Below are 24,154 nucleotides of genomic sequence, written 5' to 3'. Positions count from 1 at the left end.
TCCGGCCACTCCTGCGTTTTTTCCGGAAACGGTAGCGTTTTCAGCCACACGCCCCTGAAACGCCTTGTTTCCGCCCAGTAACACCCATTTCCTGTCAATCACATTACGATCGCCGGAGCGAAGAAAAAGCCGTGAGTAAAAATACTTTCTTCATAGTAAAGTTACTTGGCGCAGTCGCAGTGCGAACTTTGCGCATGCGTACTAAGCGGATTTTCACTGCGATGCGATGAAAAAGAACGAGCGAACAACTCGGAATGAGGGCCATTGTTCGTCCATCAACTTTAATATTTTTTCTTCAAATGCATTGCTTTCCACTACCGGTTGTATTACCTTAACCTTCTTTACCGTTTTCTCTCTCATTTCTATTAATACCTCTTCCTGTTTGACCTCTTTTAACAGTTCGTTAAAAGTAGGAAAAGGTTCTTTAATTCCTAAACATCTTAACTTCTGAGCTACTGAGTCAGTGGTCAAGGCACCCCGCAGTAACTGTTTCATTCTGCTTCTGTCCACATCATCCCTTACTATACCTCCTTTATCCACTATCTTATATAGTAGCTTGTCTAACCTAATCAAGAATGCACTCAGCTTTTCCGTTGATTCCTGGAACGTGTGGTGTAACCTAGAGGTGAGATCTCCCACATCCTCAAGGGTGCCATATGCATAATCTAATGCCTCAAAGAATGTTTCTAAAGTAGCATTAGGATTACTACGTCTAGCAGCTTGTATAATTCCCATAGCTGGCCCTCTCAAGCTTTCGACTACCCTCTGTCTCTTAATCTTATCTGGGCACTGCCATTCTTCCACTTGTTGTACCGCCGCTTCTTTCCAGGCCTCATATGTCTCTTCTCCTGATGGTACAGGTAGAATCCCGGAAAAGATCCGTAACCGCCTATAACTCCCTTCATAATGCCACCTTTCTAACTGAGTGACCACTCTATCCATTATGACCTCAAACTGTCCACCAGTGGCATTTGCACCAGTATCCTGAGCGTCACCCCCTTCACCACCACTATTCCTCTCACCCCTATTAGGGTTGTCTAGAGAGGGCACTGATATGGGTGCACTAGTTGCTTCTTCTTCATTCCTCCATATGTTAGGCCACATCACATTCCACCTTCTACCCATCTCTTCATTGGCTACCACTATCAATGGTATTACATCAGTCTCCAACTCATTTTCTGTTTCTATCAGTACTGCTATTACTCTTCCCAATCCTCCCATCCATTTATCTACAATCCTTGGCCTAATTATTCCATATAACCTGGCTAACCTTTCCACTATCTCCGCATCAGAGAACTCCGAAAAATTCCCTCCCACACTTAAACATTTCTTGGGATCTTTTTTCTTCCTTTGACACCAAGCACTAATATCTTCCCCAGTAAATTTTTCCATTGTTTTATCCTGAATATATTCATCTCAGCAGTGCCTCCAAATGTAACCCCTCCCCTAATACTCTAACCTGAGATTCTAGATTACTTCTTCTAGGGGATGGTTATTCAGTATCTGTGCCTCCACCCAAGCTAATTATTTGGGCTTGCCTGGGTAAGCCTAACTTTAATAATGAATAGTAACTACAGGATTATCCTATCTGTGTCATAAGCATATATAAATGCACACATTCATTTCAGTATAATATTATACCTGTTCTTCTGTTCGCATTTCAGGAACTCCGGATGAAATTTCAAAGCACATCAACATATGTGGTAAGTATAAATACATGCATTTATTTGTCACAAAAGAGTATTTTACGCCATACATTTCTTTCCTACATAGTAAGGCAATGTACATTTCAATCCTATCCCACTATTTCCTTTTTTTTTTTTAGAGCCTATACAAGTTGTTTTGCATGCAATATACAAAAAATTACCATAACATTAGAATAAGAGTGACCCGGGTACTCAAAAAATAAGTATAATGTCTGGGCCCTTAAATTAGTGTACACTAAAGAAAACCTTGCATAACAACCAAAGTTAAATGAGCAGAAAGCTCTACACTTTTTCTGGGTTAGATTCCCTTCTTTTCTTCTTTAGCAGAAGGTGCTTTGTACCATGTAGTACATTAAATAAATCCACACCAAGGCTCATGGGGTAAGCTGCATATGTAGTATGATGTCCGCCTCCTTACTTGTATTAGATCCTCTACACAAAGAACAGCAGGCAATGTCTATAGAACTGTCTGCATGGAATATCCTGCCTCCTGCTACAATTGTATCCACATCTTTTGAACCGCAATATAGTCTAGCAGCTGTTGTTTAATACCTGTATCAGTCCCAACGATTGCTGCGGTGATATTTCAGTTACTTGATACACTACAAGTCAAAACCCTGCACTCTGTTACAATTGTTTCCCCTCTGTACTATGTTTCTATTTGTTGTAGCAGCTGATGTCCTTTGACTGCATTAGCCTTATCTAATCCTTTTTCTTATTACAAAATCCCATTAGAGCAACACCATGCAATTTACGAGGTTGAGATAAATTTCCTATTTTATAATGGATAATTCACTGTTCCATATAATTGAGATATAACAAATACAAAAAATTAAAAAAGACATATGTTGTCCATTTCCTAGGTATATTTGGAAAAAACACTGAACTAAACAATTCAAGAGATGTATCAGAATTTTGCAGTCTCTAATAGAAACAATGTTGCCACAGCTACTACAAATGAATCCTGAATGTATCACATTGGCTGCACATATTAATTGATAAGCAGCATGAAAAGATGCATATGATACCTCTCCACAAGGGCTGATAGACCCGAGCGTCCCCGGGTAGGTTCAAGAATTGCCCAGTAATTGAAAGAACTCGAAGGTACGTGTAATGTCTGATACTTTCAGTCAGCTGCACCAATTAGTTGTTACCTTGCTTGTAGCCCCTTGCAGGTGCTTGATGCAGGAAATTTGTAGACGGTAAATGGTATAGCTGCCAGATAGGGTGATGTTTATAACCCAGATGTAGAAGTGTGTACCTTCATCTACCTGGACGTGCACCGTCCGCCGGTAGTGGCCGAAGTGGAGAGCGCTAACGGGACTGCTGTATCCGTGCGGCGTCCGTTCAGTGTTTTCCAAAAAGGGGAGGAGTCCCCTTTTTGGAAAACACTGAACACCTTCATCCAGGACGTACTCAAGCCACAGCTACCTTACCCGGCTCCACCAACAACAGCCGTGGTCGGTCATTCACGTGGCCGCATTATCAGTTGCAGACGCCGCACAGACACAGCAGTTCTCCAGCGTTCTCCACTTCGGCCGCTACCAGCGGACATTGCACGTCCAGGTAGCTGAAAAGGTGTTGTGGACGCACGATCATTTACAAACGCTGCACGGACGCCGCACGGATACAGCAGTCCCGTTAGCGCTCTCCACTTCGGCCACTACCGGCGGACGGTGCACGTCCAGGTAGATGAAGGTACACACTTCTACATCTGGGTTATAAACATCACCCTATCTGGCAGCTATACCATTTACCGTCTACAAATTTCCTGCATCAAGCACCTGCAAGGGGCTACAAGCAAGGTAACAACTAATTGGTGCAGCTGACTGAAAGTATCAGACATTACACGTACCTTCGAGTTCTTTCAATTACTGGGCAATTCTTGAACCTACCCGGGGACGCTCGGGTCTATCAGCCCTTGTGGAGAGGTATCATATGCATCTTTTCATGCTGCTTATCAATTAATATGTGCAGCCAATGTGATACATTCAGGATTCATTTGTAGTAGCTGTGGCAACATTGTTTCTATTAGAGACTGCAAAATTCTGATACATCTCTTGAATTGTTTAGTTCAGTGTTTTTTCCAAATATACCTAGGAAATGGACAACATATGTCTTTTTTAATTTTTTGTATTTGTTATATCTCAATTATATGGAACAGTGAATTATCCATTATAAAATAGGAAATTTATCTCAATATTAATAAATATATGTATTTTATACATTTTATTATTATTTATTCCTTGGCTGATATTGAACCTGTGATATTTTGGTATGCGGTCTATATGAGCGCTTCTATTTTTTATCTATTTTCTGATTAATTTCATTGGAGTGTCGCACACCTCCTTATAGTGGCGAACGTGGTTTTCCCCATGCCATAAGATCTGTGGTTCAATTCATTTTTATTTACTTATAACAGATAATATTCACAGGCGCAGCAAAAGAATTTGATTCTTTTTGTTCAATTTACGAGGTTGTCAATACTCCTTTGGTGGCCTTACTACTGTATAACTGGTAAACAGTACATTAATATCTCAGCTCTGTGAGATAAGTCTCTCCACATCACTCTCCTCTTCTATACTTAAGCTCTTAGCTCCATACAATTATATATATATATATATATATATATATATATATTACATATACAGTTCCCAATTTCTTGTCTATAACGTCCCTTAGAGATGGTTACTACTCATCCCAGTACTTAAAGGGTAATATGATATATTCCCTGGCCAATAATTAGTACCAGTGGCTGGTGTCATTAGGTAAAATATTTACTTTAGCCACCATATAATGCAGGCCATTTATTTAGCTTAAGCTGCTTTCAACTGTAACATATCCGTACTCTTTCCCTTATAGTCTTTATCTAAATCTCCATCCTTTCTCAGAGGGTGATATATATAGTAGTATAAGCAATACATAGAGTGCAGCTGTACTGAAGCGTTTGTAATGGCAAACAAAGGCTTATCTCTATTCAACCTTGTACTAAATTTGCTTCTACTGAGGCAGTTTTTTCTTTCTGGGTCAAGGGGCATTAATTTAATATTTCAGTCCCAACTGCATTGCAGGACATCACAGTCTATGGAACATCTATAACTAGCAATGAAATGCTGGATGCTTAAGTCTATAGTCATTGCCACATATCATGACCCATATGACTCTAATATGTGAGTTGCCTCCAAATACTTTAATGGATTCACTGAGTTGTGCAGGCTAAACTTCCTTGGATTGGTTTAGGGTAACTTTTCCTTTTTCTTCCCTTGTATATGGGTAGATTTTACAGTCAATGTCTCTTAATTACTGCTCCTTCTTAACACACACTTATGCAGGCACTCCTATCTCTTGTAATTTACACTACCACTAAATAGGCTTTGAGCCTTTGTAGTGAAATGGTCTCTTCACTGAGATATCCTATGGAATCTGCTGCTAGGAAGTCTATTATATCTCAGTGTGTTTATAATGCAGTATTTCAATATTTGCACTTACATTCCTCAGAAGTGCAGACCGCTGGCATTCACTCCCCCGACTCCTCCCCGCAGTTTTCTGACAGGCTAGGCCGGCTGATGGGTGCTGCTACAGGCGGCGCTTCAGGTTGGTGCTGCCTCTATTCAGCCTACTGGAGGCGGGTCCCGCTCTGGCTTCTCTGCCCACCATCTCCTACTGGCTGTTCATGCTCTGCATCACCATGGGTGGCCGGAACGGGCGTCCTCATTACCGCCTCCCGCCGCTCCCAACATCAGCGAAGATCGCAGCAGACCTCTCCGGCTCTCGCTCTGTAATCAACGGCCCCTTCCTGCTTCCATAACCAGGTATGCCCGGTGCCGGTACAATACACCTCAGCAGCGCTACCGCAGCTCTTGTCATGCAGCGCTCTGAAGACAGTGTACGTACTCTCCCCGGGGGAACAGCAACTCCAACTCCTGCCGGCGGGGAGCTCTATTTATTCTCCCCCAGACCTCCGGCTCGTGCCGCCCGCTTCCCGCCGGAGCCGCGCGATCCCCCTGCCACCGCCAATCAATATCTATCTTTCCCCCAGCCTCGCGGTCAGCCAAGCTCTTTCCTCGCGGACCCGCTCTTCCCGCCCTGCAGGCCATCACTCCTGCAGCGCGTGGACAACTCCAGAGACCCACATGTCACCTTCTATTACCCTGCAGACTATTACCGGCTCAAAATCCCTCGTTCTTATGTTAAATAGTACACCACAGTGGCTGACTAAAAAATCACCATATAACTTATACACATATAGGTATATTACACCAATATATATATATATATATATACATACACATATACATATATATATACATATATATACATACATCATTTACACATACATATATATTATTAACACTATATATATGGTTACACTACATATATATATACATATATATACATACATCATTTACACATACATATATATTATTAACACTATATATATGGTTACATGCATATTAGAAGGGCAAATAGTGGACGTTCCTACTTGACTTTGTCACTCATTCAAGGTGAGGCACTCACGTTACACTCATATGAGTAAAGGGAGCTGTCGTCGAGATACAGGTTTTAATAATATCTTCTATTAAATAGGATAAAACCGAAGTTTGAAGTGTAATAAACTGTTTTTTTGTATAGCTCTAATGTTTTATACTCCTTTTTAGCATTTGTTTCATCTGTTTTAGAAACTAGTCTCGGGGGCGTATGCAATTAGTTCCGATTACATTTCGGAGCCAATGAATTCGCCCCACTCATATTTATTTATTTAGGGTCGTTTTCGGCAGTTTTGAAGGCATTTTCGTCAATGCCTTTTCACCTTCTTTTATTAAGTGAAAAGGATTTGGCGAAAAACGCCTCAAAATCTGCGAAAATGGGCAGCATTTTCGACGGAAAGCAAGTGGATTCACTGATCCACGTGTTCTCCACCCGTCACATTTTTCGCCTAGGCGAAAATATTGCATAGGGCGAATCTCCATTCGTCCTAAAAATAGGCGAAAAAACTGAGCTAATTGCCTACGCCCCTCAGTGTGCACTTATTTTAGGAGAAATGATATACACATTCCTGAATGCTATGAATGTATCTGTCTGACAACGCGTTTCATCTTAATTGAACTCTTCCAGTAGTTGAGCCACAGAGTAGATGTTGTTGACCTGTGCTCAGAACTGTCGCTTCCTGAAGGGTGGGCTGTGCACCTTACTGTCTGTTACTTCTCCAGATTGTCAGAGACTACAACAGTGTATCCGGCCGACGTCTTGCTGTTCGAGGGGATTTTGGTGTTCTATAACCAAGAAATAAGGGACATGTTTCAGTTGAAGTTGTTTGTGGACACGGACTCTGACGTCAGGCTGTCCCGCAGGGGTAAGACTCTCCTAGCCTTCGTCTTCTTAGCAGCGGTCTGTGAAGCTGAGTGTCAGTTTCACTATCCCCAGCAGATCACTGTATCTCAGTGTACAGTACAGCAGAGTTTTGTGTCGCCATATAAACACTAATAATTTAAGGTAACAGTTTGTCTCCCTACTTCAGTGTTATATCAGGGAGGACTGATTGCATTGAAGGGACTAGTATACCTTCCAGCAGTGTTTTCTCATCTTCTGTCACAGAAATATAGCAGTGCCCAGGTTTGCAGGGCTGCAGCCAGAGGGGGATATCTTATTTGGCCCGGTAAAACATTGGGTGCGGAAAATGTTTGTTTTTCTCGATGTTTTCTCGATTATTATTTGTATAGGCTGTCCTGATTGATCGCTTGTAACAATGTCCCCTTTCTCCCGAAAACACACTGGTTCAGTGAAAGCTGTGTGTTTTCTGTAGAAACAGTCCCATTTTCGCATGAAAACGGGGTTGTTTCCGGGGATTTGGTTTCGCATGCCTGAGGCAGGTGAAATATAATCCCTGATAAGCCGTGTCTCGTGCCGGTTTATCAGGGCCAATTAGATAGCCCCCAGCAGCACAATTAGCCCCGGTAAACTACTGGGGTTAATAGGATATCACCCAGAGTCTCTGCTGGAGTAACATTCTGCTGTACACTGTGCTATTCAGGCAAACGTGGGCTTTCTGGTGCTTCAGGCAAGGCCACCATCAGAGGGGGGGGGGGGGGGTTTACCGGGACACTATTACCGGGCCTGGGCTGCAAAGGGGCCCGCATGACAGCGGTGTAGATTGGAGCACACCACAGGCTGCCATAGTGGGGCAGCACTGCACTATTTTAAATTTGGAGATAATCAAGAATACTGGCGGCGCTGTCCCTTTATGGCTGACTGATCCGGACTCCTTCCCTGTGCTGCTGCTGTGGTTCCAGCCTGCCGCGGTCGTGCATAGGGACACCACCTGATGTCCTGCAGCCTTTTCCAGCAACTGGCTCCCGGGATGGGAAGGTGAGGGGCCCTTCCTATTCTGGCATTTCTGGGCCCAACAGGCAGCATTATTGAAAACGGGTGCATGTCACCTCTGCTTTCTGGGAGTGCCAAAGCCACTGTCTGCGTCTGATTTACTGGCATCAGCTCCTGATGTGAGATGGTCATTCTGAATAACATGAGGGTTGTTTAGATGGCTGATGTTCTCACAGATGATGCGATGCTGGGTCCTCAGACGCAGAGCCGGCCATAGGCATAGGCAAACTAGGCAATTGCCTAGGGCATTTGATATGCCTAGGGACATCAGCAGCTTCTGCTGATTGAAATGATATGCGGCATGCCTATATTCTCTGTGTAGCATTTCATGTGCAGATACAGCCACAGTCTCACACAGTATATAGGCATGCTGCATATCATTTTAATCAGCAGAAGCTGCTTGTGCATCCTAGCCACGTAGCAATGCAAATAAGATGCATTTTCATTAAAAAAAGGTGCCCGACATTAGCATTGAGGCAAGATTTATGAGGACACATCTGTATCCAAGCAGAGGCAGAGGTCACAGTGTTAGTGGCAGTGTGAGTGCTGTGTGCATGTGAGTGGGTTGGTTGTGCAGTAGTGTTCAGAATATGTGTAAGGAGCATTATGTGTGTCATGTAAAAATGCATTAATGTGCAACATATGTGTGAGGGGCACTATGGGGTAAATTTACTAACATTCGTAATTTCCGAAAATAGGTCAAAGTTCAATCACGAATGACATCGACAGTGTAAAACTGCAACTTTTTGAATTTATTACGATGGATTTACTAAGCTGTCGTATTCGTGTTTTTCTTTTCTTCCGATGTCGATGTCATTCGTTTTTTTTTACCTAATTTTACGGCAGTGATTAGCAAAACACTGCCGTTTTTTTTTACAATCAATCTCGGCCGGATCTGTGTGATCCGTGCTGGGGTTCTTTTTTTTTTTTATTTTTAATTAAACAATGTAAAATCCCCAAAAAAAATGTGTGGGGTCCCCCCTCCTAAGCATAACCAGCCTCGGGCTCTTTGAGCCGATCCTGGTTGCAGAAATATGGGAAAAAAAATGACAGGGGTTCCCCCATATTTAAGCAACCAGCATCGGGCTCTGCGCCTGGTCCTGGTCCCAAAAATACGGGGGACAAAAAGAGTAGGGGTCCCCCGTATTTTTAAAACCAGCACCGGGCTCCACTAGCTGGACAGATAATGCCACAGCCGGGGGTCACTTTTATATAGTGCCCTGCGGCCGTGGCATCAAAAATCCAACTAGTCACCCCTGGCCGGGGTACCCTGGGGGAGTGGGAACCCCTTCAATCAAGGGGTCCCCCCCCCCAGCCACCCAAGGGCCAGGGGTGAAGCCCGAGGCTGTCCCCCCCCATCCAATGGGCTGCGGATGGGAGGGCTGATAGCCTTTGTTGTAAAATAAAAGATATTGTTTTTAGTAGCAGTACTACAAGTCCCAGCAAGCCTCCCCCGCATGCTGGTACTTGGAGAACCACAAGTACCAGCATGCGGCGGAAAAACGGGCCCGCTGGTACCTGTAGTACTACCACTAAAAAAATACCCAAAAAAACACAAGACACACACACCGTGAAAGTATAATTTTATTACATACATACACACATACATACATACTTACCTTATGTTCCCACGCAGGTCGGTCCTCTTCTCCAGTAGAATCCAAGGGGTACCTGTTGAATAAATTCTACTCACGAGATCCAGGGGTCCAGGCTCCTCGGCAAATCCAGGGATAATCCACGTACTTGAATAAAACAAAAAAACGGTTGCCCGACCACGAACTGAAAGGTGACCCATGTTTGCACATGGGTCACCTTCCCACGAATGCCAGAAACCCACTTTGCCTTCTGTCTAAGTGGGTTTCTTCAGCCAATCAGGGAGTGCCACGTTGTAGCACTCTCCTGATCAGCTGTGTGCTGCTGTCCTCACTGACAGGCAGCACGCGGCAGTGTTACAATGTAGCGCCTATGCGCTACATTGTAACCAATGATGGGAACTTTCTGCTCAGCGGTGACGTCACTTTAGGTCAACCGCAGGGCAGAAAGTTCCCATCATTGGTTACAATGTAGCGCATAGGCGCTACATTGTAACACTGCCGTGTGCCGCCTGTCAGTGAGGACAGGAGCACACAGCTGATCAGGAGAGTGCTACAACGTGGCACTCCCTGATTGGCTGAAGAAACCCACTTAGCCAGAAGGCAAAGTGGGTTTCTGGCATTCGTGGAAAGGTGACCCATGTGCAAACATGGGTCACCTTTCAGTTCGTGGTCGGGCAACCGTTTTTTTGTTTTATTCAAGTACGTGGATTATCCCTGGATTTGCCGAGGAGCCTGGACCCCTGGATCTCGTGAGTAGAATTTATTCAACAGGTACCCCTTGGATTCTACTGGAGAAGAGGACCGACCTGCGTGGGAACTTAAGGTAAGTATGTATGTATGTGTGTATGTATGTAATAAAATTATACTTTCACGGTGTGTGTGTCTTGTGTTTTTTTGGGTATTTTTTTAGTGGTAGTACTACAGGTACCAGCGGGCCCGTTTTTCCGCCGCATGCTGGTACTTGTGGTTCTCCAAGTACCAGCATGCGGGGGAGGCTTGCTGGGACTTGTAGTACTGCTACTAAAAACAATATCTTTTATTTTACAACAAAGGCTATCAGCCCTCCCATCCGCAGCCCATTGGATGGGGGGGGACAGCCTCGGGCTTCACCCCTGGCCCTTGGGTGGCTGGGGGGGGGGGACCCCTTGATTGAAGGGGTTCCCACTCCCCCAGGGTACCCCGGCCAGGGGTGACTAGTTGGATTTTTGATGCCACGGCCGCAGGGCGCTGTATAAAAGTGACCCCCGGCTGTGGCATTATCTGTCCAGCTAGTGGAGCCCGGTGCTGGTTTTAAAAATACGGGGGACCCCTACTCTTTTTGTCCCCCGTATTTTTGGGACCAGGACCAGGCGCAGAGCCCGATGCTGGTTGCTTAAATATGGGGGAACCCCTGTCATTTTTTTCACCATATTTCTGCAACCAGGATCGGCTCAAAGAGCCCGAGGCTGGTTATGCTTAGGAGGGGGGACCCCACGCAATTTTTTTTAAAAAAATAAGCACTTTCCCACCCCTTCCCACTGATATACATGCACGGATCTCATGGATCCGTGCATGCCTATCCAATCACGAATAAAAAAAAAAGTTCTGTTTTTTTTTAGCACTTTTTTACGAGTTGAAATTTTTCACGGCAGTGTTTGTTCTTTTTTGGCTTTGCACTTCTTAGTAAATGACCGAGATTCATACTTAAACAGCCGCGTTTTGACCGATGGTGTATTCATTCGTAATTTTTTACCTGAACTTGCAAAAAATTACGAATGCCCTCATCACTGCCGTGATTAGTGTTTAGTAAATGACCGAGATTAACCGAGATGACACTTTGAAGAAAAAACGGCATCTCGGTCAAAATCGGGAGCTTAGTAAATATACCCCTATGTGTGTCATTATGTGTATAAGGGCATTAATAATGTGCGGCATATGTGTAACAGGGTACTACTGTATTTGTCATGTGTAAAGGGGCACTAATAATGTGCAGCAAATGTGTAGGTGGCACTATGTGTGTCATTATGTGTAAAGGGGCACTAATAATGTGCAGCAAATGTGTAGGTGGCACTGTGTGTGTCATTATGTGTATAAGGGCATTAATAATGTGCGGCATATGTAAGGGACATTATGTGTAAAAGGGCATTAATAAAGGTGTCATAATGTGTAAGGCGCATTATGTTTATAAGGACATTAATAAGGTGTCTCATATGTGTAAGGGCCATTACTGTGTGGAATTATGTGTATAAATGCATTACTAATGTGTGGCATTATGTGTATAAGGTACTCTACTATGTGGCATTGCATATAGAAAGGGCACTACTGTGTCATCTATTGTGACTAAAGAGCAATAGGGTGTGGTGTAATGTGAATAAGGAGCAATTCAGTGTGATGTAATGTGAATAAGGGGCTCTACTGTGAGGAGTAACGTTTATAAGGTAAAGTGATACTACTGTGGGATGTAATATGAATTATGGACACTATCGAATGATTAAATGTGAATAAAGTTGCAGTACTGTGTGGCGTAATTGGAATTGGGGTTACTGTTGTGTGGCCATGCCCCTTGCCAGCAAAAACACACCCCTTTTTGGGCTGTGCGCCAAATTTGCGAGCTGTTCCTATTTAAAGTATAGGGGATACAAACACCAAAATAAGGACTGCTGTGGGTGAGGGGTGATGGTGCTGGGAAAGAGGTGTAAGGTCAGGGGCGGAACCAGCGGTGGTGCTAGGGGGCACCAGCCAAAATCTTGCCTAGGGCATCATATTGGTTGGGGCCGGCTCTGCTCAGACGCAGCAGTGGATCACACAAGCATGAAGAAGGTGTCCTAATACCAGCCGCCTCCTGTAGCTTTAGCATATTTGTGCTCAGTACATCCACCCCTGACTCTCCACCAAATGATAACCTAGAAAACATCTTCAGTGGGATAGAGGGAGAATCTAAAAGGCAGGAAAAACTCTGCATATGTAATTATGATTCTAGAACATGTTATGTCTTATGCTGCCTTTTTTTATTTTTTTTTAAATAAGGAATTAATTAATTTGTGTGGGTGTGGGGCAGGGTCAGTTGTACCTTCACCACCACAACCACCTTTGTGCTATTGTAATATTCTGCTTGGCTTGAGGTTATATTATTGTCAGTATGTATTATATTACATGCAGGCTACTCACAGGGGTGTTTTGTCTTCCAGTTCTGCGGGACATGAAGCGGGGGAGAGACCTGGAGCAGATTCTCACGCAGTATACCACCTTTGTCAAGCCAGCATTCGAGGAGTTCTCTCTCCCGGTAACACTGTCTATATCGTTGTCTGTTTAGTTTCCTTCTGTACGGATCTGACCCTCCGCCTCCCGCCCTTCCCTGCTCACCCTATCATTCCAGCTGGTTGAACGCATTATTTGCTTACATGATGTTAGCAGACGATCGTATCTCCATGTTACATCACTAGCATACATCTCTAACTTACATGGCTGGGCAATGGTGCAGTTTTGTAGAAGGAACATTTTATGTCACTTTACTCTCATGTTTATTGGTTTAACAGTGTTTAATGGAATAACCCGTCTACAACTGTACAACATAAACCTGGGTTGCATTAAGTATAAATGGAAGAAATACACATCTGTATCTGCCGCAGCCCTTTAAGGAATTCAATAGTTTTGTGGGCGTCAATCGGAGCGGTTCAATTGCCCTTCCCCCTTTGATACGAATGCCGTGTGTACGCATCTATTAGTAATGGGTTTAGGGACGCAAAGTGGCTAAACACGTCTAAAGTCCTGGTTAGGGTGCTCAGGAGGCTGTGAGCTGAAAGAGGGATGGCCATCAATGATCATCACCCGATGTAAGATGGTTTTACCATCAATGGCAGTGAAACAACTAGTTTCACACCATCGATGGTAGCCATTGGCCCCCCTTCCGATGGTTTTTAATTTTCATCTAAAATTGCAGCACAGAACTACTAAGCTCTCTGAGTCCACACCATCTCTATCCTTGCAGTATGTGCAGACATGACAGCCGGAGGGGGGGGGAATTTGGGGGTGACACAATTCACCGCCTTAGGGTGGAATTCAATTGTTTGAAAAGTCAGTTGGGTGTCTGTTTTTTCCTATCTAATAGGCAGGAAAAACCAGACACCCGACCGACTTTTCAAACATTTGAATTCCCCCCATAGTGTCATTTCTCCTGGAGACAGGGCCTATACCTCACACTTCCAGTGTATATGATAATGTGGGTACTAATAAGTGTATATGTATCTCTGGGACAGGTTTTCATTAGGTTCTTAATAAAGCATATTAAGTTGTTGTAGATGAGTTCTAAGTAATCTGAGCGTCTGATGTTTCTATTTCTAGACTAAAAAGTATGCAGACGCCATCATTCCACGTGGAGTGGATAATATGGGTGAGTTGCTGCTTCCTGTGTGTTCTCGGTTAGGGACTATCTTTAAAGTGGTGTCTCTTTAGTCCCTAACTAGGCGGGGCAGTAGGCCAACATCAGCTGGAGAACTGCATGTAAAGTGGTTGTTCGCATTGTACTGGCTTGTACATAACCTCTCACATATTTATTAAATACGCTGCCTAGACCAGGGGTAGGCAGCCTGTGGCACTCCAGCAAAACTGTGGAAGGACATGCTGGCATGTGTAGTTCCACAGAAACTGGACTGCCACAGGTTGCCTAGACCTTGCTTCTTGACCATTTTATTTCATCAGACAGTTGTATTTGTTTACCTGGGGTATCACCATTTCTGCTGAGCTCCCTGCACTGGATAGGTAGAAGGAAACCCATCTTTTTTTTTTTTTTTTTTTGCAGACTACAGGTTGTATGCATATAAACATAAGGGGATTGATTCCTGGGGTAAATGCATCCTTAATGCCCCTTAAAATGCTTTCAGACAAATGAAGGACTATCGTCTATTTGCACTAAGAATGTGTATACTGTAGGGATTAATGGTCATATTTACAGCTATCCAGGTGCAGTCCCTGAATGCAGCCATAATGCACTGGATTTATATAGAGTCAAACTGTATATACTGTAGAGTCATTATCTTTTTCATAACATGTACTGTGGATAGCTATGTTCTTATTTACTCAATCCAGCCACCGCTGTGATTGTTTGTGGGGTTTAAAGCTGAATTTGGGGAAGGGGGTGATGTTGGGTACATCACTGAGAAGCTTATTTAACCCTTTATGACCCATTGCATGTTTCCGGTGTATCCCAATGATGACACTGGTAAAGTAGACAAATGAGGCCCTAAGTAGGCATAGTTAAGGCCATCAGTCGGCATGAAACCATTGGTGGAAAGCCATTGCCAAGCCAGGCAGTGGGACAGTCAGGGGAGGGGGTGGGATGAAACGCCCTTCCCCCTGCGCTGCGGCAAGGAAAGATAAAACATCTCTACCCGTGCAATCGATTGCAGTGAACCATAACATTTCTGACACCGATGGCTGCTAACTGTCAATGGCTGTCCCCAAACTGGTACTTCTGTGGATCAGCTGAATCAGTCATTGTTCCTATCACTGAAACCCAAGGAGGAGGAGTGAGCCTGGTTTTCCTCCCCAAGCTATGCCCTGCTGGTTATTAGAGTTAAAGTGCCAGGCTCCTCCCAGTACCAGCTATACCCCCGTGTTCTGATTTCGTCCATTGGACAGAGAAGAAAGCTATTTTTTGATGAGCCCAAGCATCAAACTATAAATCAAACGGTTTCTTTATGTCTTTTAGTAAAATGATAGCACCTGTACTGAACACCAGTATTAATACACAGTATGTTGCTCTCTTTAATAAAATTCTGATTTTCTGGTCACTCCCCCAGTCGCCATTAACCTGATCATGCAGCACATCCAGGACATTCTGAACAGAGACATTTGTAAGTGGCAGCGAGGGTCTGTGAATGGTCGATCGCAGAAGAGGGCCTTGTCGGGACAGGGGGAATCCGGAGGCGTGCTGCTGCCTGGCAAACGCACTCACCTGGAGTCCAGCAGTAGGCCACATTGAGCTGGTTTGGGTCTATAGATTACCTTTCCTCCCACATGGAGCCATTGTTCACTGCCAGCGTTGGCAAGACCTGACTTCTTACTGTATGTCTGTTGCAGCTACGAGGTATTAGAAGCTGGTTGGGGGAGGGTGGGTTACAGTCCATATGCTAATTCCATAAAGCATCTACTTTTCTCTAACGTCCTAGTGGATGCTGGGAACTCCGTAAGGACCATGGGGAATAGCGGGCTCCGAAGGAGGCTGGGCACTCTAGAAAGATCTTAGACTACCTGGTGTGCACTGGCTCCTCCCACTATGACCCTCCTCCAAGCCTCAGTTAGATTTCGTGCCCGGCCGAGGTTGGATGCACACTAGGGGCTCTCCTGAGCTCTTAGAAAGTATATTATATAAAAGCTATTAGGGACATAACTCAGTTAGTCCCTGTATATATATAGCGCTCTGGTGTGTGCTGGCATACTCTTACTCTGTCCCCCCAAAGGGCTATTGTGGGTCCTGTCCTCGTTTAGAGCATTCCCTGTGTGTCTGCGGTGTGTCGGTACGGCTGTGTCGACATGTTGAATGAGGAGGCTTATATGGTGACAGAACAGAGGCCGATATATGTGATGTCGCCCCCTGTGGGGCCGACACCAGAGTGGATGGATAGGTGAAAGGTATTAACCGACAGTGTCAACTCCTTACATAAAAGGGTGGATGACGTAACAGCTGTGGGACAGCCGGCTTCGCAGCCCGCGCCTGCCCAGGCGTCTCAAAGGCCATCAGGGGCTCAAAAACGCCCGCTCTCTCAGATGGCAGACACAGATGTCGACACGGAGTCTGACTCCAGTGTCGACAAGGTGGAGACATATACACAATCCACTAGGAACATCCGTGACGTGATCCCGGCAATAAAAAATGTGTTATACATTTCTGACTTTAACCCAAGCACCTCTAAAAATGGGTTTTAGGTTTGGGGAGAAAAAACAGGCAGTGTTTTGTTCCCCCATCATATGAATAAATGAAGTGTGTGAAAGCGTGGGTTCCCCCGTTAAGAAACTGGTAATTTATAAAAAGTTACTGATGGCGTACCCTTTCCCGCCAGGTGGATAAGTTACGCTGGGAGATATCCCCTAGGGTGGATAAGGCGCTCACACGTTTGTCAAAAAAGGTGGCACTGCCGTCTTAGGATACGGCCACTTTAATAGGTACCTGTTGATAAAAAACAGGAGGCTATCCTGAAGTCTGTATTTACACACTCAGGTACTAGACTGAGACCTGCAGATAGTGCTGCTGCAGCGTGGTCGGTGACCCTGTCAAACGGGGATACTAGTTGGCAAACATAAAAACATATTAAAGACGTCGTCTTATATATGGGGGATGCACAGAGGGATATTTTGCCGACTGGCATCCAAAATAAATGTAATGTCCATTCTGTCAGGAGGATATTAGAGACCTGTCACTGGACAGGTGATGCTGACTTAAAAAGCGCATAGAGAGCCTTATAAGGGTGAGGAATTATTTGGGGATGGTCTCTGGGACCTCGTATCCACAGCAACTGCTGGGAAGAAATAATTTTACCTCAGGTTTCCTCACAGACAAAGGTACAGTCCTTTCGGCTTCAGAAAAGCAAGCGGGTCAAATGGCGCTTCCTTTCTGTACAGAGACAAGGGTAGAGGGAAAAAAGCTGCACCAGTCAGCCTGTTCCCAGAATCAAGATTCTTCCCCCGCCTCCTGTGAGGCCACACCATGACGCGGGTGCTCCACAGGTGTAGCCAGGTACGGTGGGGGGCCGTCTCAAAAATTTCAGCAATTAGTGGGCTCGCTCACAGGTGGATCCCTGTTTCTTTCAAGTAGTATTTCAGGGGTACAAGCTGGAATTCGAGATGTCTCCCCCCAGCCGTTTCCTAAAATATGCCTTGCTGACAACTCCCTCAGGCAGGGAGGCTGTGCTAGAGGCAATTAATAAGCGGTATTCCCAGCAGGTAATACTCAAGGTGCCCCTACTTCAACAAGGACGGGGTTACTATTCCACACGGGTTGGGGTACCGAAACCGCATGGTTCGGTGTGACCCATTTTATATTTAAAATCCTTGAACACAAAAATTCAAGTTCAAGATGGAATCGCTCAGGGCGGTTATTCCAAGCCTGGACGAGGGGGATTACATGGTATCCTGGGACATCAAGGATGCTTACCTGCATGTCCCCATTTACCATCCTCGCCAGGAGTACCTCAGATTGTGGTACAGGATTACCATTACCAAGTCCAGACACTGCCGTTTGGACTGTATATGGCACAGAGGGTGTTTTATCAAGGTAATGGCCGAAATGTTGATACTCCTTCAAAAAAAGGGAGTTGTAATTATCCCGTACTTGGACAATCTCGTTATAAGGGCGAGGTCCAAGGAGCAGTTGGTAGTCGGGGTAGCACTATTTTGGAAAGTGCTACAACAGCATGGTTGGATTCTAAACAGTCCAAAGTCACAGCTGGTTCCTATGACACGTCTACTGTTCCTGGGGATGGTTCTGGACATAAACCAGAAATAGTGTTTCTCCCGGAGGAGAAAGCCAAGGAGTTGTCATCTCTAGTCAGAGACCTCCTGAAGCCAAAATAGGTAGCGGTGCATCATTGCACGCGAGTCCTGGGAAAAATGGTAGCTTCCTACGAAGCAATCCCATTAGGCAGGTTCCATGCAAGAACTTTTCAGAGGGACCTGTTGGACAAGTGGTCCGGATCGCATCTTCCGATGCATAGGCTGATAACCCTGTCTCCAAGGACCAGGGTATCTCTACTGTGGTGGCTGCAGAGTGCCCATCTTCAAGAGGGCCGCAGGTTCGGCATACAGGACTAGGTCCTAGTGACCATGGATTCCAGCCTTTGAGGCTGGGAGGCAGTCACACAGGGAAGAAATTTCCAGGGACTTTGGTCAAGTCAGGTTATTTCCCTACACATAAATATTCTGGACCTGAGGGCCATTTACAATGCCCTGAGGCCGGCAAGGCCTCTGCTTCAAAACCAGCCGGTACTGATCCAATCAGACAACATCACGGCAGTCGCCCATGTAAACCAACAGGGCGGCACAAGAAGCAGGATGGCGATGGCAGAAGCCACAAGGATTCTCCGATAGGCGGAAAATCATGTGTTAGCACTGTCAGCAGTGTTCATTCCCGGAGTGGACAACTGGGAAGCAGATCTTCTCAACAGACACGACCTCCACCCGGGAGAATGGGGACTTCCTCCAGAAGTCTTCCAATAGGATTGTACACCATTGGGAAAGGCCACAGGTGGACATGATGGCGTCCCGCCTCAACAAAAAGCTATAAAAGATATTGCACCGGGTCAAGGGACCCTCAGGCGATAGCTATGGACGCTCTGGTAACACCGTGGGTGTACCAGTCGGTTTATGTGTTCTCCCCTCTGCCTCTCATACCAAAGGTACTGAGAATAATAAGAAGGCGAGGAGTAAGAACGATACTCGTGGATGGCCAAGAAGAGCTTGGTACCCAGAACTTCAAGAATTTATATCAGAGGACCCATGGCCTCTGCCACTCAGACAGGACCTGCGGCAGCAGGGGCCCTGTCTGTTCCAAGACTTACCGCGGCTGCGTTTGTCGGCATGGCGGTTGAACGCCGGATCCTGAAGGAAAAGGGCATTCCGGAGGAAGTCATTCCTACGCTTACTAAAGCCAGGAAAGAGGTTACAGCAACTCATTATCACCGCATATGGCAAAAATATGTTGCATGGTGTGAGGCCGAAAGGGCCCCAACAGAGGAATTTCAACTAGGTCGATTTCTGCATTTCCTGCAAGCAGGAGTGACTATGGGCCTTAAATTGGGTTCCATTAAGGTACAGATCTCGGCTCTGTCGATTTTCTATCAAAAAGAACTAGCTTCAGTACCTGAAGTTCAGACATTTATAAAAGGAGTGCTGCAGAGTCAGCCCCCGTTTGTGCCTCCTGTGGCACCTTGGGATCTCAACGTGGTGTTGAGTTTCTTAAAATCACATTGGTTTGAACCACTAAAAACCGTGGATCTGAAATATCTCACGTGGAAGGTGGTTATGTTATTGGCCTTGGCTTCTGCCAGGCGAGTATCAAAGTTGGCGGCTTTGTCTTGTAAAAGCCCTTATTTGAATTTCCATATGGATAGGGCAGAATTGAGGACTCGTCCCCAGTTTCTCCCAAAGGTGGTGTCAGCGTTTCACCTGAACCAGCCTATTGTGGTGCCTAGGCTACTAGGGACTTGGAGGACTCCAAGTTGCTAGACGTTGTCAGGGCACTGAAAATATATGTTTCCAGAACGGCTAGAGTCAGAAAATCTGACTCGCTGTTTATCCTATATGCACCTAACAAGCTGGGTGCTCCTGCTTCTAAGCAGACTATTGCTCGTTGGATTTGTAGTACAATTCAGCTTGCACATACTGTGGCAGGCCTGCCACAGCCAAAATCTGTCAATGCCCATTCCACAAGGAAGGTGGGCTCGTCTTGGGCGGCTGCCCGAGAGGTCTCGGCTTTACAACTTTGCCGAGCAGCTACTTGGTCAGGGGCAAACACGTTTGCAAAATTCTACAAATTTGATACCCTGGCTGAGGAGGACCTGGAGTTCTCTCATTCAGTGCTGCAGAGTCATCCGCACTCTCCCGCCCGTTTGGGAGCTTTGGTATAATCCCCATGGTCCTTACGGAGTTCCCAGCATCCACTAGGACGTTAGAGTAAATAAGAATTTACTCACCGGTAATTCTATTTCTCGTAGTCCGTAGTGGATGCTGGGCGCCCATCCCAAGTGCGGTTTATCTGCAATACTTGTACATAGTTATTGTTAACTAAATCGGGTTATTGTTGAGCCATCTGTTGAGAGGCTCTATTGTTTCATACTGTTAACTGTGTTTCATATCACGAGTTGTACGGTGTGATTGGTGTGGCTGGTATGAGTCTTACCCGGGATTCAAAATCCTTCCTTATTGTGTACGCTCGTCCGGGCACAGTACCTAACTGAGGCTTGGAGGAGGGTCATAGTGGGAGGAGCCAGTGCACACCAGGTAGTCTAAGATCTTTCTAGAGTGCCCAGCCTCCTTCGGAGCCCGCTATTCCCCATGGTCCTTACGGAGTTCCCAGCATCCACTACGGACTACGAGAAATAGAATTACCGGTGAGTAAATTCTTATTTTTTTTATTTTTTATTATTATTTCTTGTTATACCAATCCTGTAAAAATCCTTTTATTTTTACACGTTGAGTACAGAAGATAATAGAAGGAAAAGGGCTTATTTATGATCGTGTGGGACATCGATCCCAAACATTGAGAGAATTTACCTCTGAATGTAGACTCATGTCACCCAAAACTAGCAGATTTTTTAATCCTACAGAATATCGGTCAACTATTAGTTTAAACAATGACTACAGTTATTCTGTATCTCAGGAATCGGATCCATCTACACCCGCTTGCACTGTGTCTGGGTGCTGGGAATGGGGTTTTGTTTTCTTTTAACTCCACCTAAGAATAAAGCGACTGTTATTTTTTTAGGTTTAGAACAGTGGATTATAAAATAGCCCTATATGAAGAAGGGGATAGGCCAATACCTGTACAGAGTGATTGTAACGCAGGATCTCATAGGGTGCCTGAGAGAGTACAGGAAATATGCAGCAGCAATGTGCGTGTAACTCAGACACGCATAGCTCATGTATGTGAGTTACACATAATTCCCAGATCTCGGAGAGAGGGATTTTTTTCCTACAGAGCAACAATTGCCCTGGGGTTTGGCTAAATAAGCTTTATACGGGAAGAGACTGTTTTGTGTAACATCAAGACTGCAAATAGAGAACATAATCTATATTATGCTCATCCTTTAAATCTAAATAGAATTATTTAGAAATAGTAAACTTGATTATATGGGAGGGTGACCACGGTCTTTCATGTTGACGTATCCATTTGTTCTTCCACTTAAACGATAGTGATATTATAGCCCTTTCAGACCGCCTGAGGCGCGTCGCACCAGGGAGCCAGATACGGGAGCATATTGGCGGGTTGGTGATGGCAGTGATGATGCGGCGCTTGGAGATCACATGATCTCCAAGCGCCGCCTGTCCACACACAGTGAACGGGAAATGGGTCGCATCGACCCGGCTTCCGTTCACACCGCAGAGCGAGCCGGGTTGAACACAAGTTCAACCCTGCTCGCTACCCGAGTTGGAATACCGGGTCGCTCGACCTGGTATATCAACCCTGGCACCTGTCAGACCGCACATGAACACGGGTTATGCGCATTCATGTGCCAATAACCTGTGTTCATAGCTGGCGGTCTGAAAGGGGTATTATTAAATGTTTGAGCTAAAATGACTGAACGCTGCCATTTATTATTGGAAAATCTGCTTAATTCCTCTTTTATAAATGTCTTTTATGGAGAGGGTCCTGTAAGTACAGTAGAAACAGCAGTCCCTACAGGCTGAGCATATTCTCTGATGTGCACGCGGCTTTTCCGGTAATATCCGGTGTAGAGTTCAGTTGCGTTACTTTTGGGTTATGTGAAGATGAAACCTTTTTGAAGGTTGTTTTTTATTTTAAGTTGAGACTCTAGAGCAGGCGTACCCAACCTCGCTCCTCGAGGCACACTAACAGTGCAGCTCTTGGTAATATCCAGGCTTCATACACATGGTTAAGTCAAAATAACTGAGGTACTCACTCAGTCACCTGTGCTCAAGCCTGGATATCCCTAAAACCTGGACTGTTAGTGTGCCTTGAGGACGGAGGTTGGGAAAGTCTGCTCTAGACAGTGAGTGAGGCGGAAAGCGATCTCATCACCTACACAGATGGGGGGGCAGCCATTGTGGTGGCTGCAGCATTTTCCATGGGAATGCGACATACATTCCCTATGAACCAGTGACGGCAAGAGATGTAATGCATAGTGATGTCACTGGATCCTTGTGAGATGAAACATTGGCTTAGCACCCTATGGTGGGCGCTGTGGGTGTCGGCTATGGGTGCTCTGTGAGAAGTCTGCTATTATAGACCTGCTGGCATGGTTAGGAAAGAAAGTGACTGGAGATTATATGCATTTATCTTCCTAGTAGTCTTTCCCTGTAGCTTTCAGGAGATGGGTAACAGCTTAAACATGTGGACTTCTAACTCAAGGCAAGAAGTAATGCGGACACATTGGAATGACTGTAGGTTCTGGCTCTGGTTTGTCCACTTTACACCAGGGAATACGCAGATTACCTGGCAGGGCGCAATCTTGCGTATAAGCAATAGACTTCATTCCTGCGTTTCTTGCGGCAAATAAGAAACATTGTGAAGGTTGTAGCAGCATGGCATTATGAAGGGGATATCCATTAGCTATGTATGGTGTGCTTCCTTTACATTCACCATGTGTCTTATAAATGCTATGCATAGACAGGACCATACTGGGGGCACCTACAGAGTTGGCTGTATCTGCATGAAGGGTGGTGGACTCCTGCCCAGGAGGGCAGGTACCAGGACAGTTTGTTTGGGCCCTCTGTGGTGCACTTAATCAGGCTGAGATGCGGCTTTAACCGCCAAAATCAATCCCAGAGTGCTCTCCTGCAAATGGCCATTCCTATAGCTCCATAATGCTTACTTGCCTGGACACTGGTAACGTTTTAACTGTTTTACCTGTCTTGCTTAGATATATAGGGGTCTATTCATGAAGCAGTGAAAAGAGCGGAGAAGTGAGCCTGTGGAGAAGTCGCCCATGGCAACCAATCAGCTGCTCCGTATAATTGTATGGTATGCAAATTATAAATGTTACATCAATGCTGATTGGTTGCCATGGAAAACTTCTCCACTGGCTCACTTCTCCACACTTTTCACTGCTTCATAAATAGACCCCATAATATGGGCAGAGCGGCTTGAATGAAGATAGTACTCTGAAGTACTCTATTACTTAGCAGCACTGGTGGTGTAGGACACATGCTCCACTCCTGCTGTATATATTTCAATTCACTTTAAACAGTAATTGTGTTTTATGTCAGCACTTTACTTTACTTTAGCTGATGTTTGGATAGCTTGTGGCTTTTTAGCTAAAATAGCCAAGGACATGCTGGGACTTGTGGTCTTACAATAGCTAGAATGCCACAGTTTTCACAAATCTGCTTTAGTCAAAATGTCCTGTATTTCATATGACTGAACCTGAGTCTCGTCTCATCTGCACTTTTCTGTCTATCAAGTAGATCTGCCACTAGATTTCACGATGAACATTTCAGACTGTTTCCATAGTTGTTGCTCTATACATGCAGTGGATTCCTATTAAATGACATAATCCGGTGGTTATCAAGTCCATGCATCAAGTAACCCCAACAAGACATGTTTTCAGGATTTCTGTCTGTGGGATAATTATTGACTCTGCAAAATAAATCAACTCCTCTACGCATGATTAAAGAAATCCAGAAAACAAGACCTGTTGGGGGTACTTGGAGTACCGCCTACACTGCAGGGATTCACGTAATAGAGCTAGTAGCACATTTCAGTAGACCAACAATAGTTGTGCATAGACTGAACCTGTTGTCTCAGTATAAATATGTTTCACT

General features: G+C 45.0%; 2 protein-coding genes across 2 annotated transcripts; one reads left to right on the top strand and one right to left on the bottom strand.

Moving 5' to 3' along the window:
* Nucleotides 1-213: 213 nt before the first annotated feature.
* Nucleotides 214-1,392, bottom strand: LOC134949758 (paraneoplastic antigen Ma1 homolog). The gene has a single exon (XM_063938501.1). The coding sequence runs from the start codon at nt 1,390-1,392 to the stop codon at nt 214-216; it is 1,179 nt and encodes a 392-aa protein (XP_063794571.1).
* Nucleotides 1,393-1,673: 281 nt separating this feature from the next.
* On the top strand, nt 1,674-23,691 carry LOC134949757 (uridine-cytidine kinase 1-A-like). The gene is made up of 7 exons (XM_063938500.1): nt 1,674-1,703; nt 6,177-6,211; nt 6,917-7,059; nt 12,850-12,944; nt 14,003-14,051; nt 15,460-15,513; nt 23,618-23,691. Exons 1-7 carry the CDS (start codon nt 1,674-1,676, stop codon nt 23,689-23,691), a joined length of 480 nt encoding a protein of 159 aa, XP_063794570.1.
* Nucleotides 23,692-24,154: the final 463 nt, after the last annotated feature.

This window comes from Pseudophryne corroboree, chromosome 8, assembly GCF_028390025.1.
Source record: "Pseudophryne corroboree isolate aPseCor3 chromosome 8, aPseCor3.hap2, whole genome shotgun sequence".
Taxonomy (NCBI): Eukaryota; Metazoa; Chordata; class Amphibia; order Anura; family Myobatrachidae; genus Pseudophryne; species Pseudophryne corroboree.
The sequence above is the reverse complement of the archived record's forward strand: the minus strand, read 5'-3'. Positions and strand labels throughout refer to the sequence as shown.

What these genes read in the sequence shown, in the direction of transcription:
- LOC134949758 (XM_063938501.1), bottom strand. Translation starts at nt 1,392, where the DNA reads ATGGAAAAATTTACTGGGGAAGATATTAGTGCTTGGTGTCAAAGGAAG.
- LOC134949757 (XM_063938500.1), top strand. Translation starts at nt 1,674, where the DNA reads ATGAAATTTCAAAGCACATCAACATATGTG. An exon ending in ACGTGGAGTGGATAATATGG is followed by an intron (nt 14,052 to 15,459) that starts GTGAGTTGCTGC and finishes TCACTCCCCCAG; the next exon opens with TCGCCATTAACCTGATCATG. An exon ending in CATTCTGAACAGAGACATTT is followed by an intron (nt 15,514 to 23,617) that starts GTAAGTGGCAGC and finishes ACTTTACTTTAG; the next exon opens with CTGATGTTTGGATAGCTTGT.